Genomic DNA, 12077 nt, shown 5'->3' with positions numbered 1-12077 from the left:
CCGGCCATTTGATTTGGTTTAATGAGCCACATACCATTTGGTCCGAACCACCCTGAAACCGTTTGGTTTTTATCCCCTCAACCAATAGACTACCCATTAACTTTGGTTTAAGTTGGTTCCGGCGTTCTTCTCTCTCTCTTTACCTACCCACGCTGAACGCAACCCACATTCCCGCCGGTTGAGGCAGAGAGACTGGCCTCTGTAGTCTCTCCACCTCCGTCCCTCCCGTTTTTCTCCCTCTGCTCCTCCTCTCCTCCTCTTTCATAGCACTCTTCACCTTCCTCCTCTACTTGATCGAATTTTTTTTTCTCGTTTTTATCTTCTCCTCCTCTGGTTCAATAACCAAATCTTCTCCTCCTCTCTCCCCTTTTCTCCCTTTTCTCCTCCTAGATCTCCTACTATTTATCCTCTTCACCTTTCTCCTCTGCTCGATTGGAAATCTTTTTCTTTTTATCTTCTCCTCTGGTTCGACGACCAGATCTGGGATTTTCCTGTCGATCTTCTTGTTTCCCCTCTTACTTTTTCTCTTTCTCTTCTTTTTCTCCTTCCTCTCCATCTCTTCCATCTCCTCTCTATTCTCCATCTCTTCCATCTCCTCTTCTTTTTCGGTTCACCAAAAAAAAAACCTGGTTGTAGCGAGCTTTGGTGCATACCGCAAAACAACCCAAGTCTGGAATCCAAGTTTTTCTACGAAGGGCTTCACAAGAACGCCTCTACGGCAGTGACGGATGGCAAGCCAAACCTTCTACACAATATTGATGCTCTCAACGCACAACCACGATTTCGCCCTTGTGGCATGTTTTTGTGTCCACCCTTGTGGCGTGTTTGTGTCCGCCTTTGTGGCATGTGTTTTTGTTTCAGCCCTTGTGGCATGTTTGTGTCCGCCCTTGTGGCATGTGTTTTTGTTTCCGCCCTTGTGGCGTGTTTTGTGTCCGCCCTTGTGGCATGTGTTTTTGTTTCCGCCCTTGTGGCATGTTTGTGTCCGCCCTTGTGGCATGTGTTTTTGTTTCCGCCCTTGTGGCGTGTTTTGTGTCCGCCCTTGTGGCATGTAAATCTCTGCATTTGTGGTGTGTTTCCTCCTATGTGGGTGTTAGTGCTTAACTGTTGTTGTTTTGTTACAGCTTTCGTTTTAAGGGTTTATTGGGCTTGACCCATCCCTTAGCCTGGATGACCCTGTCTATTGCATGTACGACAGTTTGGCCAATTTCCTCTCCTTGGTTCGGACTGAACCTTGTGTTTCATGCATCTATATGTTGTATTATTCCTTTCTTTGGTGTGTCTGTATTTTTCTTAGTTCTTGAATGAAGTGTTATTTACAAAAAAAAAAAAAAAAAAAAAAAAAAAAGTTGGTTTGGGCTATAATGGGCCTATTCGATCCAGTTTTAACAGTCAAGCCCCCGTTTAATTTTGTATGAGGGTATTTTCGTCATTTAATCAATGAAGTTAACTAGATTTGATGATTTTAGTTTTTCTTGTGATCCAAACATACCTTTGGATACATTAGGGAGGGAACACATAATTTCAGTCCAAAATAAGTGACTTAATGTAAATTTTTTGTCCTAAAATTTAATTTGGTCTTCTTGGCGGTCACCATCATCTCCAGTTAAGGCTTGGAAGGGAAATAAGGGACTAGAGTCAAGTAGAATCAAGGTTTCCATTTTGTAAATTTACAAAATAGTAAATCCTTTGAATATAAAAAGAAAAAGTCATATTTACATTTACACCCCATGAATTTATTCAATACCGTCAAATCGTTTTTCTATACACATGATGTAATCGCGATGGCTCGCTGCAGGCTACAACAAAGAAAAATTCCCCTTCGAAATCTCCTGACGTGATGTAGTTGAGGTGTGCATAAACTGACTCGAATGAACCTCAGATCTCCCCCCCCCCCCCCCCCCCAAAACAAAACCAAAAAAAAAAAAAAAAAACCAACCAACCTGTATAGTGAAGCCTGGACCCATCCTCAAATCATTGGGCTCAGTTTGGGCCGGGCTCTCTATGTCAATGTATGGAAACACTAGCTGGGAATTTGTATAGCAAAAACCTTATAGCCGTGACCCTGAGTAACGGGTTTGCGCGGTCACTAGGTTTGGCGGGAGAATGAAGTAGTTAAGACTTAAGATGGCATAACTGAACGGGATTCGTTATTCGACATATCGATAAAGGTCTTACGGAAATGGTCGACAAAACCAGCTCTGACGAACTCAATAATCACATCACGGATGAGGATGATGGGGTACCTGAATACGAAAGGCAGAGACGATCGAGAATTAAAGAAAACAGAGAGCGATTGGAAGCCCTAGGTTTGCCTCTCCTCCGATCTAACTTGCTGAGTTCTGTTACGAAGCAGTACAAGCGGAAGGAGAAAGGAAAGAAGTCTGGGGATGAGGAGTACCAACCGTTGTCGGAGGAAGATGATGGAGCGAGTACTTCGAGCGAAGAGCGAAATGAAGAGGAAGATGATGTTCCTTCTGGGTCTTCCCGAGCTTCAACTCGTAAGGTAGTCGTAGAATACAAATTTCCAAGATTTATGTAGGGTTTGTCTTTCCTTATTCCATGTGGCACTGTCACAAACTAATTTGATATGATTTGGTTCATGACGTCTTGGATTCGATTTTGTTGGCATACTTCATGATGTTGCCTTCAAAAAATATTCACTCTTCCCATTTTGATGGTTATGCATTGGACGAATTGTGATGGTTAAACGATGAGGAAAAACATGCTTAGATTAAGACTAGCAACAAGCGTCGCATTGATTAGATCCGATAAGAGTAAAAGGATCAGCCAGGTGGAGTTGAGTTGAGTTATAGCATTGCAGTATTGGGCCAAATTTTGCATGCACGTTCTGAACCTGAAAAAAGAAATTGCCTGGTAGTCAGGTTTGGTTCTGCATTTACTGGGGAAAATAGTACTAATATAGCATATTAAATCATCAAAACCCGGACAAAAGTTAAACCCCTTAACCTCAAGTTTATTTCTCTATTAACTTTAGTCCTTTAGGACCTGGAGAATGTTGTTTTGATTGTCAGACTTAAAAGAGAGTATCTATCTAGAAGTTGCCTGAGTATGTCTTATTCCTAGTTTGTTAATCAGATGTACTCCATAGTTGCATAATGAATGTGTTAGGTAGCGGTGCAAAACTTCCCAACATTTAACTAGCATACATATGAATTGATTTATCTACTGAAGTTTGTGGGGTTTTCTTCTTTCTGTAGGGAAAGAGTAGAAGTTCTTCAAAGACTGGGAAAGCTAAGAAAAAAGTCACTACTCAAAAGCATGCTAATGATACAAATTCCATAGATGATGATGCAGCTCTACAGAAGGTCTATATCATCCAACACTTAGGAGATTAAGTTTTCCATTTTTCTTCTTTCTCAGTTAAGCTGACAAGCTTGTTTCCAGCCATAAGTCTGACTTAATAAGTAATTGCAAAAATACTTACACTTCTTGAGTAAGTTTCAATGCAGGCAATTGCACTTTCACTTGAGGGCATACCAGATGTCTCAGATATGGAGAGGAGAGAGGGCCAGGTTCAGGATGATGCTGGAAAGAAGAAAAGAAGAAAAACGGTTTGTCTTTTCCATGGTTCTATTTAATAGCAGATGCAAGTTGCATTGTGATGTTTGTTGGTCTCTCATTTTGTCTTCTTTCTCCAGCATACTGCTCGAGTGCAAATGACTGAGGATGAAGTGATATTAAATTTCTATCGGTTTGATGGTAAATTCATTTTTCCTTCTCCTGTTGCCTATTATAATGTCACAGTGGCGGTTCAACTTTGATTGGGTCAATGTGAGCCATTGCTCTGCCTATCTGGCTGGCCTTAACAGTACACTAGCCTGAAAAACCATTCTTTTTTTCTTTTTTTCTTTTTTCTTTTTTCTCCCTTTCTCCCTGTTTTGGGCTAGTTGGACCAGGTTGCCTTATTCAAAATGTATTTTAACCTATGATGAATGTTGGGTAGATATCTTCCACACATTATTTTTCCTTGTCTACTTTGTGAACTGCACATTTACGTGCAAGATTATATTCAGAAAGCCTGGCTTGAGTTCCAGTGTCAACCCCAAGTTCGAACCTACCTTACCTTTATGTTGGGTTGACATTTCAAAACCCGGCCTAGTGGTGTTCAAGATGCAGTTGGGTCTAATCACCGCTAGGTTGGCTCAGACCTAGTCAAATGGATGTTTTCAGATTGTGCATATATCAAAAAGGTTGACAAGCTCTTTTTCTTATGACCCGCACCTTAGACAGAGTCACAGACTGTCTGGATAGTGTATTGTGGTAATAGACATGCATTTGGCTTATGTATGTGGGACTGCATTAGCCTTATAGCAAACAGATCCTCAACATAATTACCTGATGTTTTAAACTCTTTTGATCAGCTTTCTGGACATCCTCTTTTCCCTGATTTCCCTGCCATACTTTATTTCCTTGGACTATCTGGTTTAGAAATTCATTCAAATTCAGGAACCACAGTGAAGAAGGAATAATCAAATCCAAGGGAATCTAATTTGATAGCAACCGACAATTCGGAAATGAAATTGTTGTTGAAGGTCTCACCTATGTTAGGAATTCAGTTGAAATACTAGACTCCACGGCTCTGTTTCGTTGCAATTCTGCTCTTTGGGCATGACCCTGTGGTGGAGTGTTTTTACTGATCCCACTACATGAGCTTCCTTTTCTTTTTCTTTTTGGGGGGGGGGGGGGGGGAGGAGTTGACTGTGCTCGGCAACAGGCGTGACAAATGAGGGTTGCAATTTTGGACTTTATGGTGCCCATTTAGACTGAACAAATATATGTTACCAATTCCACAGAAAGTAAATTTAAAGATGTATAATAGAAGGTTGTGAGAATAAGGCTCTCTTGCTCCCCCTTCGTTCTCATTGCTTTTTCATTCATCCAAATTTATATAGCTTTCTGTTATTCTTTTTCCATATAAAAGTAATTTCTGTGGGCCAACTACCCAGGAAAGAGACTTCGTAACTTTTAGCTGGGACTGCTTTGTCTCAAAGTTGATCCAGTTGTCCCAATCCTTTTCTTGTATTTCCTGGAATCTGATGAAGTAAATCACTTGCATTACAGAATCAGGTAAAGATAGAATAAGTCCTAGGGATCTGCGAAGAGTAGCAATTGCTCATGATTTTACTTGGACGGACAAGGAGATGATGGACATGATCAATTGCTTTGACAGTGATGGTGATGGAATGGTCAGTATGTCTTTTCCCTTTCTGTTTATTTTGTGTTTGTAAATGACCTTCTCTGGGAAAGGAGTTTAGAAAACACGACTTCAATTGATGGAGTACCCTTTGTTCTTTTATAATTGCTTTTCCTTGTCTGATTCTCCTGTCACCATCAAGATCATGCTGACTGGAGTTCCTAGGGTGACTATTTTTTCTTAAATGTTTATTTGTGAATTGTTGCCCATGTAAGTTCAGCTCACACTTTGATGCCAATCTCCAAAATGTTTTATGTTAAAAAAATTTGACATTTTGTCACACCTGTGGGGCTGATCAGTTGCGTTGACCAATGAAGGATACTTGATTCATTTTTTTGGTTGCTACAGAATCCAACAAATTATGTTTTGAGTGTTGTTAATTAATTCACCGGATTTTTTTTTAATGAGAAAAATGAATTTTAGTGATGTGGACTTACTAAACACCTCATTTGATTGCCCCTTGTTTTATTGGCAAAAAAAAAAAAATTACTTTGTCATCATCAATATTGCATTTTATTATGTCATCATTGAAGGTGTCACTGTGATGCAATTTTTTTGGTACATGTAAAATGGAAGTATACCCTCATTGAAAAGTTGTTTGTTATTGAAATCGCGAGAAAGTAAAGACTACAGATTTGGTGACACTTTGAAGGATATCAATATGAAAATTCATTAAAGATGGGTTATATCAGGTTCTGACATAGTTATTCTTTGTTCTATCTTCTTCTTAGATGTGGTATTCCCGTCTCAAGCAAATATTTTATTTGTCTACTGTTATTTTGCAGCTCAATTTGGAGGATTTCAGGAGGATTGTTTTGAGATGCAACATGGTTAAAGGCTGTGAAAATGCTTCAATGGGTTCGAAATCATGACCAGCTACTTGGACCAGATTGAGAAGTTCAATCAAAAGCATATGGTCTCATGTAAAAGTTTTCACATTCCTCAATCAATGGTTTAATACCAGCTAATTCTTTTGTTAAGATGAAAAGCTAAACATCAAAGTAGGTGAGAGAAAGAAACATAAAGTGAATTTTACACTGTTTTTCACTAGAAGATGCCATGAAATTACACCTATCCACCACACAGACACACAGGGGAAAAAGCATATTTCAGCCTGAACACAGTTTCTTGTTCAGCAAACATGAGCGATTTCATATCACCAATGCTATTCCATGGCTCGTGCATGTCTAGTCTAACCAAGGTTTTGGCATTTAGTGTGCAGAAATTTTGTCTTCAAATAACTTCTTATCTTGCTCAGCTGAGCTTCTCAAACGGATCATTCTTCTCCAGATTCAAAATGTTAAAAGTTTTTGAACATGTAGATGGTTTGTCCTCAAAACATTTCCCATCTTGCTCAGCTGTAGACACAGTTTATGTTGGATATGTGTGTCTATGGCCCAATATGGCCTATTTCAGCCCAATTATTTTTGTATTTGAAATATTTAATATTTTTAAATTTGATTCTATCACTGCAAGCATGGCCTTTTGAGCATTGCAGTGCTTAAGATGGTTGTTACAATTTATGACTAGGGTTTGAGTTGGACACCAACATATGATCGTCAAATTAGAATATCCAATCATGGTGAGGAGGGTAGGATCCAACAAGAAACATATTCTTCCACCAAAACCATTTATTGATATCTATTGCAAAGCTTTCTTGACCTAGGTATTTTTGGGGCTTTAGCCAGACTCATGTCAATAAATCAGTTGACTCCAAACAGTTCCACCATTAGACATGGTTTCCACACTTCAAAGGTGGAGCTTCCACCTTATATATGGTGCAAATATCCTCTGGACTTATAAACCATTTCTAGATGGAGTCTGTTGCATTGCTTCCATGACCAAGGTCTAGACTGTGGTAACTGTGGTCAATGAATCAATCTGCTACTGGAGAAGAGAGATGGAGCCAATTTGAGCAAAGGATTTTCTAGGTAAGTTATTTACAGTTATCCTTCCTTTTGGTCTTCTCTTTTATTGGAGAACATCCATCATAGAGTATGCTTTATATATGTCTTTTTCATCTCTCTAACATTGACTATTGCTGCAGGCATGGGCTGTAAGTTGAAATTGGAGGAACAGACAAGTTGAATACCAATGAATTAATCATCTGTCACAGGAACTTTCATTGCATTTACTGGTACTGGTATGCTCTAAACTTTTTCTGTTTCATGTCCTCACCTTAGCAAGGTTTTCGTGATGTATATTTCTGCTGAGAAGTTGAGTTTAATGTCTGTTATGTTCTAATAGTTATGCTACTTCACTCCACACCTACTTCCATCCTCTTCCTCCTCTTTTTCTTTTACCTATTCCTCATTGTTACTTTTGTGGCCTTTGCTTGGGTCTGAAACTACAAAACAGGCAACTAAAATGCCTGGGTAATTGTTGATGCCTGCTATTTTTTTCCAAATATATTTGACTTCAGGTATAGCATAGAAAAAGCAACTTAAAAATTGTGAGTATTTAAAAGTATATGCATGTCTTGATTAATCATTTAGACATTCAGGTAAATCTGTAGGTGATGCAGATTTAAGGCTCATATCTGACCCAACGACCCAACATATAAACAAGGAGAAGTAGACAGAGCTTAAAACTATCTTGCATTTTATTTCGGTACGATTTTCTGGTTCATAACTGAAAATTCAGTTCTGCTTCTCCAAAACTGATTCAGATAGGGCAGTTGCCTTTTTATTTTTTAAGCGGAGGAGCTGAACATCTTTTTGACTTATTGTTGGCAAAAAATTCAGGACAAAGCAAACTAGACCGTTAGTGTCAATCTAATCAGTAAAGACATTCTATATCAACTCTCAACCACCATCATTGTCTCTCCGCTACCCACATAGACTGTGTGTATTAATTAGTTTCCCTGTAAATGCTGCAAGTTCCATTCTTTTTTCTGTTATGTTTTTGTTTTGGTTGTTGTGGAACTTCTATAGCTTGTGATTAGGAGGAATTTTCCTGGTTTTTTTGGTTTTCTGTTGCATGGTCAGCTTGGAAGTTCTAATCAGTCATGATTTCCATTTTTAAGGTCCTGTAATGGCTAGGAGCAGTTCCAAGCTTTCCCTTTTAGTGTCTGCTTCAGTTTAAGAACTCTATTGTTTTGTTTAGGGCTCTGTCATTTTCCTTTTTGGTATCTGCCTCAGTTTAGGGACATTGTGTGTAAGTTTGTTACTTTGTTAGGTGATCCAGCCGCCTTGTGCACATTTTAGTAATTAAAATTAGCTTCAGCTTTTGTTTGTTATGGTGATTCACAGTACTTAACTGTGATGATCATGTAAACTCTTATTGTGTTGATTCAAGTCCACGGCATAAATGATGATTCGTTTGGTTATATGCTTCTCCTCTCTCGTATCTTCAGATTACAGGTTTATTCAATAAACCCTTAATGCTCTTCTGGTTTTTAGTTGTGCCACACTTATTCTTCATATTTTCTTTTATTTTCCAAGATGAACAATTCTGGTCATTTATTGTAATTATACCTGAGATTTCTTGTTTAAGCTGGAAATCTCTGTATCACTCCATTTCGATGAAATTTCAGTGTATGTGTTAGACAAGCTATTAGGTTCTGATTCTTCAGATCTCAGAATTCAACCATTAGATTACATTATGTTTCTGATATCTGATTGTGTTATTAAAAGGAAGCCTTCGACCTGAGTTTGGTACCAATCCAATCCTGTTTCATTGCTGGTTTCTGAGACCTACCTTTCGGTGACATCAAACATACATGAGTGGGTTACAGGAGTTCACACACGCTTAAAGCATGTAGATAGATATCGAAACACCTTTTTGTTGAAGGTAATCTTGCAACTTTTGGAACTCACTAATCATTACTCTTATTCCAGAGGACCTGATTTTGTTTTTAATTACATCTGCAACACTAATCTGTTGCAATTGTCATTCTAGGAATATAAATGCAAGCTAGCTTGAAGCCAACAGAGCATGTAGGAACTGAGAACACCCTCAAAAAGAAATAATGAAATGTGATTATTTTGCCATCCCCAAGCTGTACGCTGGAGGTTAGCCATCAATATTGAGACCAATAAAGCCCAGAGAGTTTTTGGTCAGTAAGTTATATCGTTTTGTTTCTGTTTGTTCTCTACTTAAGTTGATTTGAAAGTAACAGTTTAAGGAGAGTAGTTAGCGTAGATCCACCAAGCCTTCTCTAGCTTTCAGTTGGCATGTCATAGGAAAATGCTTTGACAGTACAACTATGTATAAAAAAATATGACTAGAATCTTTTCCTGTCTACAAGAATCGATCTACCCTATTCCAACAATACCAAAGCTTGATTTATAACCAGAACCCATTGGCTTTCCAGTCAATGAATCACCACGAACTATCTCTGATCTCGACACTACAACTATGTCATGAAAAGTACCTTACTAAACAAAATGAAAGAACCACGAAAAACCAGCACCTAGATCATTGAACATCTGATGAACGTTCTTCCTCAACTCTTCTTCACCTTCGGAACAATGCAATGAATAATGACGATACAATGATACAATGAAGAAAAGAGAACTGTTATGGATAATTTTCAGTTGTTTATTTCTTCCACAGTAAACCTCTAAATTTCAGACGGCCTGCAAACCTGTTTCTGTTTACATCAGAAATAGCTACATTGCAGAAATTCCTCTATCAACTTATCAACTAAATGAAAACGAAGAGACTCACCACGAACTATCTCTGATCTCGACACTACAACTATGTCATTCAATCAAAAGTACCTCACTAAACATAAACACAAAAGGAAGGAACCCACGAAAAACCATTCGTGATTTTCTAGATAACCAACCACCACCACCAGCAGTCATCAGGAACCTCCACCTTAGGAACAATCAACATCAACACTCCATCTTTCATTTCCGCCTCAATCTCATTGAGCTTGAATACCTTCTCCGGGAGATCAATCGGAATACAGTATGTCATTCCAAACTTTGGACCTTCTCCTATAATAATCATAGCATTCTCCTCCGCCAATACCTTCACGTGCTTTTCCCCCAGACCAGGCATGTCGATTCTCACGAACAGAACATCTTCATCCAACCTTACTTCCCATTTTCTCCTCGTTTCAACTTCCATTCCAGACATTCCAGCCTGGAAAGGATTGTCCATCATTTCGTCCACAAAATTCAGGAGTTGGCTAAGAGGCCTCGATGGTGAGAAGAATACTGCAAACATTCAACAAAACCAGAGGAATCAGAAACAGGACAAACTAAGCTTGCGAGGTAAGATCTGAAACAAGAACAGTTCGGCAAATAAGTTACAACTACCTCCGAAACTCGGAATTGATTCCAAATCGAGACTTGGCTCGTAATCCTCGAACGGAGGCATATAAGTGTTGGTGTTGAAGTAACGACCCGCTACAGATGGTATTGCTGCTACAGAGCGAATAGGATTGATGAGCTTATTGATAAGCCCCGAAACAGAGACTCTAGGCAAAGCCATCGAAGAAGCCATCACTGATGCAGAAGCAGGAAATTCCAAAGACGGTATCGACTTTGATCGACTAAAAGTGGGATTTTTATTAGCGGCAGCCGCTGCTGGCAGCAGCGGACGCCCCAGATTTTCTGACCTGAATCGGACGGTTGTAATTAAAATTATAGGATTCACACATATAGCGATGGGAATAAAAATAAGAAAAAATAAGAAATAAAAAATAAATTGAAAAAGAGTACCATTCGTGTACGTTTCGGTCCACCTATAAATAGTGGTCCCGGAGACTGAGAGTCCTCCGCATTGAGTTCACTCTTACCAGCCTTTCGTCATCTTAGTACCTCTATGATAGCAATCTCCTAGCAATCAATCCTCATTCATGCCTCGAACCAAATTCGGTTATTAGTTCGTAGCATGAACGACTCTAATTTCGATTCGGTCTTTCAAGGGCCATGTCAGGTACGCTTTATTTAACATTTCCCTTTATTTGTTTTTTGTTTATGGCTTTCTTCGACTGCATCTTTCCGTACGTGTTTATGGTGAGGCTTTCCTTGTATGTTTCTGCTAACCAGAATGTAGGTCCTTGAATCACTGGTTCTCTCTCTTTCTCGCTTTCATTTTTTTTTATTAATAATTTCTATAATATTTGACTTTATTTAGGGTATTCGTCTTGTTTAGATAATTGAACCATGCAATTTCATGTCTTCTGTTACTGACATTCTCACCACCCCGACACCATATTTTTAGATTGTTAATCGCTTTTCTGGTTGTCTACTAACTTCTGTTTTTCTGTTCTTACTGTTGCATTGATCCTCAAGGACCCGAGGTAAAAGTGTTGTAGGCAGTGGTGGCGGAGCCATGTAGGGACCCAGGGGGCCATGGTCCCGGATTTTTTAAAATTTAAAAATGCCTACATATTTTTCTAATTTTTCTCATTTTACGTGTGAAATACCACTATTTGTTGGCCCCTCTCCAAAAATTAAAAATAAAAATAAAAATTTAAGATATAGATGATGGGTACAAATGTCATTCTTAATCATAATCAAATGGTTATCATTAAACCCCTAGTTTTAAGGAATAAATGGTTAAATTCTAATTAAAAACTAACTCACAATCCATGAATTTCTCTCTATATTTTCTCTCATATTTTCATTCCTATTTATTCTCTCATGAATCTCTTCTTTTATTCCTATTTCTTATCTCATGAATCTCCTCTTTTATTCTTATTTCTTCTCTCTTTTTTTTCTCACAACGTCTCACAAAATATTGTAGTTAGCAGACATTGGAATTTTTCTAAATCTTCTCCACAGTTATCAATATTCACTCTCTATCTTTCTCAAATTATTCTCTCTCTCTCTCTCTGTCACACTCACGATTTTTCTAGTATTCATTTCATAAAGTATAATTTTATTTTTTTATTTAGTTGTTC

General features: G+C 38.4%; 2 protein-coding genes across 5 annotated transcripts; one reads left to right on the top strand and one right to left on the bottom strand.

The window, feature by feature from the left end:
- The first annotated feature begins 2125 nt into the window (after positions 1 to 2125).
- On the top strand, positions 2126 to 9549 carry LOC149013478 (uncharacterized). Of its 4 annotated transcripts, none has more exons than XM_089158517.1 (8): positions 2126 to 2506; positions 3219 to 3326; positions 3471 to 3572; positions 3660 to 3720; positions 5083 to 5207; positions 6001 to 7146; positions 7263 to 7358; positions 8851 to 9549. In XM_089158517.1, the coding sequence occupies exons 1-6, from the start codon at positions 2180 to 2182 to the stop codon at positions 6085 to 6087; spliced, it is 810 nt and encodes a 269-aa protein (XP_089014643.1). In that variant the 5' UTR covers positions 2126 to 2179; the 3' UTR covers positions 6088 to 7146; positions 7263 to 7358; positions 8851 to 9549. The 4 variants fall into 4 exon arrangements, with proteins under 4 accessions (XP_089014643.1, XP_089014642.1, XP_089014644.1 ...); XM_089158516.1 differs by having other exon boundaries at positions 7263 to 9007; positions 9116 to 9549; XM_089158518.1 differs by having other exon boundaries at positions 2126 to 2503; positions 7263 to 9549.
- A 445-nt stretch (positions 9550 to 9994) lies between these two features.
- LOC149013477 (heat shock 22 kDa protein, mitochondrial-like) lies at positions 9995 to 10672 on the bottom strand. Its single transcript, XM_089158519.1, has 2 exons — positions 10486 to 10672; positions 9995 to 10383 (listed from the first exon to the last, which is right to left on the bottom strand). Exons 1-2 carry the CDS (start codon positions 10670 to 10672, stop codon positions 9995 to 9997), a joined length of 576 nt encoding a protein of 191 aa, XP_089014645.1.
- Positions 10673 to 12077: the final 1405 nt, after the last annotated feature.

This window comes from Hakea prostrata, chromosome 6, assembly GCF_041222555.1.
Source record: "Hakea prostrata isolate BN-2017 chromosome 6, UWA_Hpros_2, whole genome shotgun sequence".
NCBI lineage: Eukaryota > Viridiplantae > Streptophyta > Magnoliopsida > Proteales > Proteaceae > Hakea > Hakea prostrata.
Note: the sequence above shows the minus strand (reverse complement) of the source record. Positions and strands in the feature narration are given on the sequence as shown.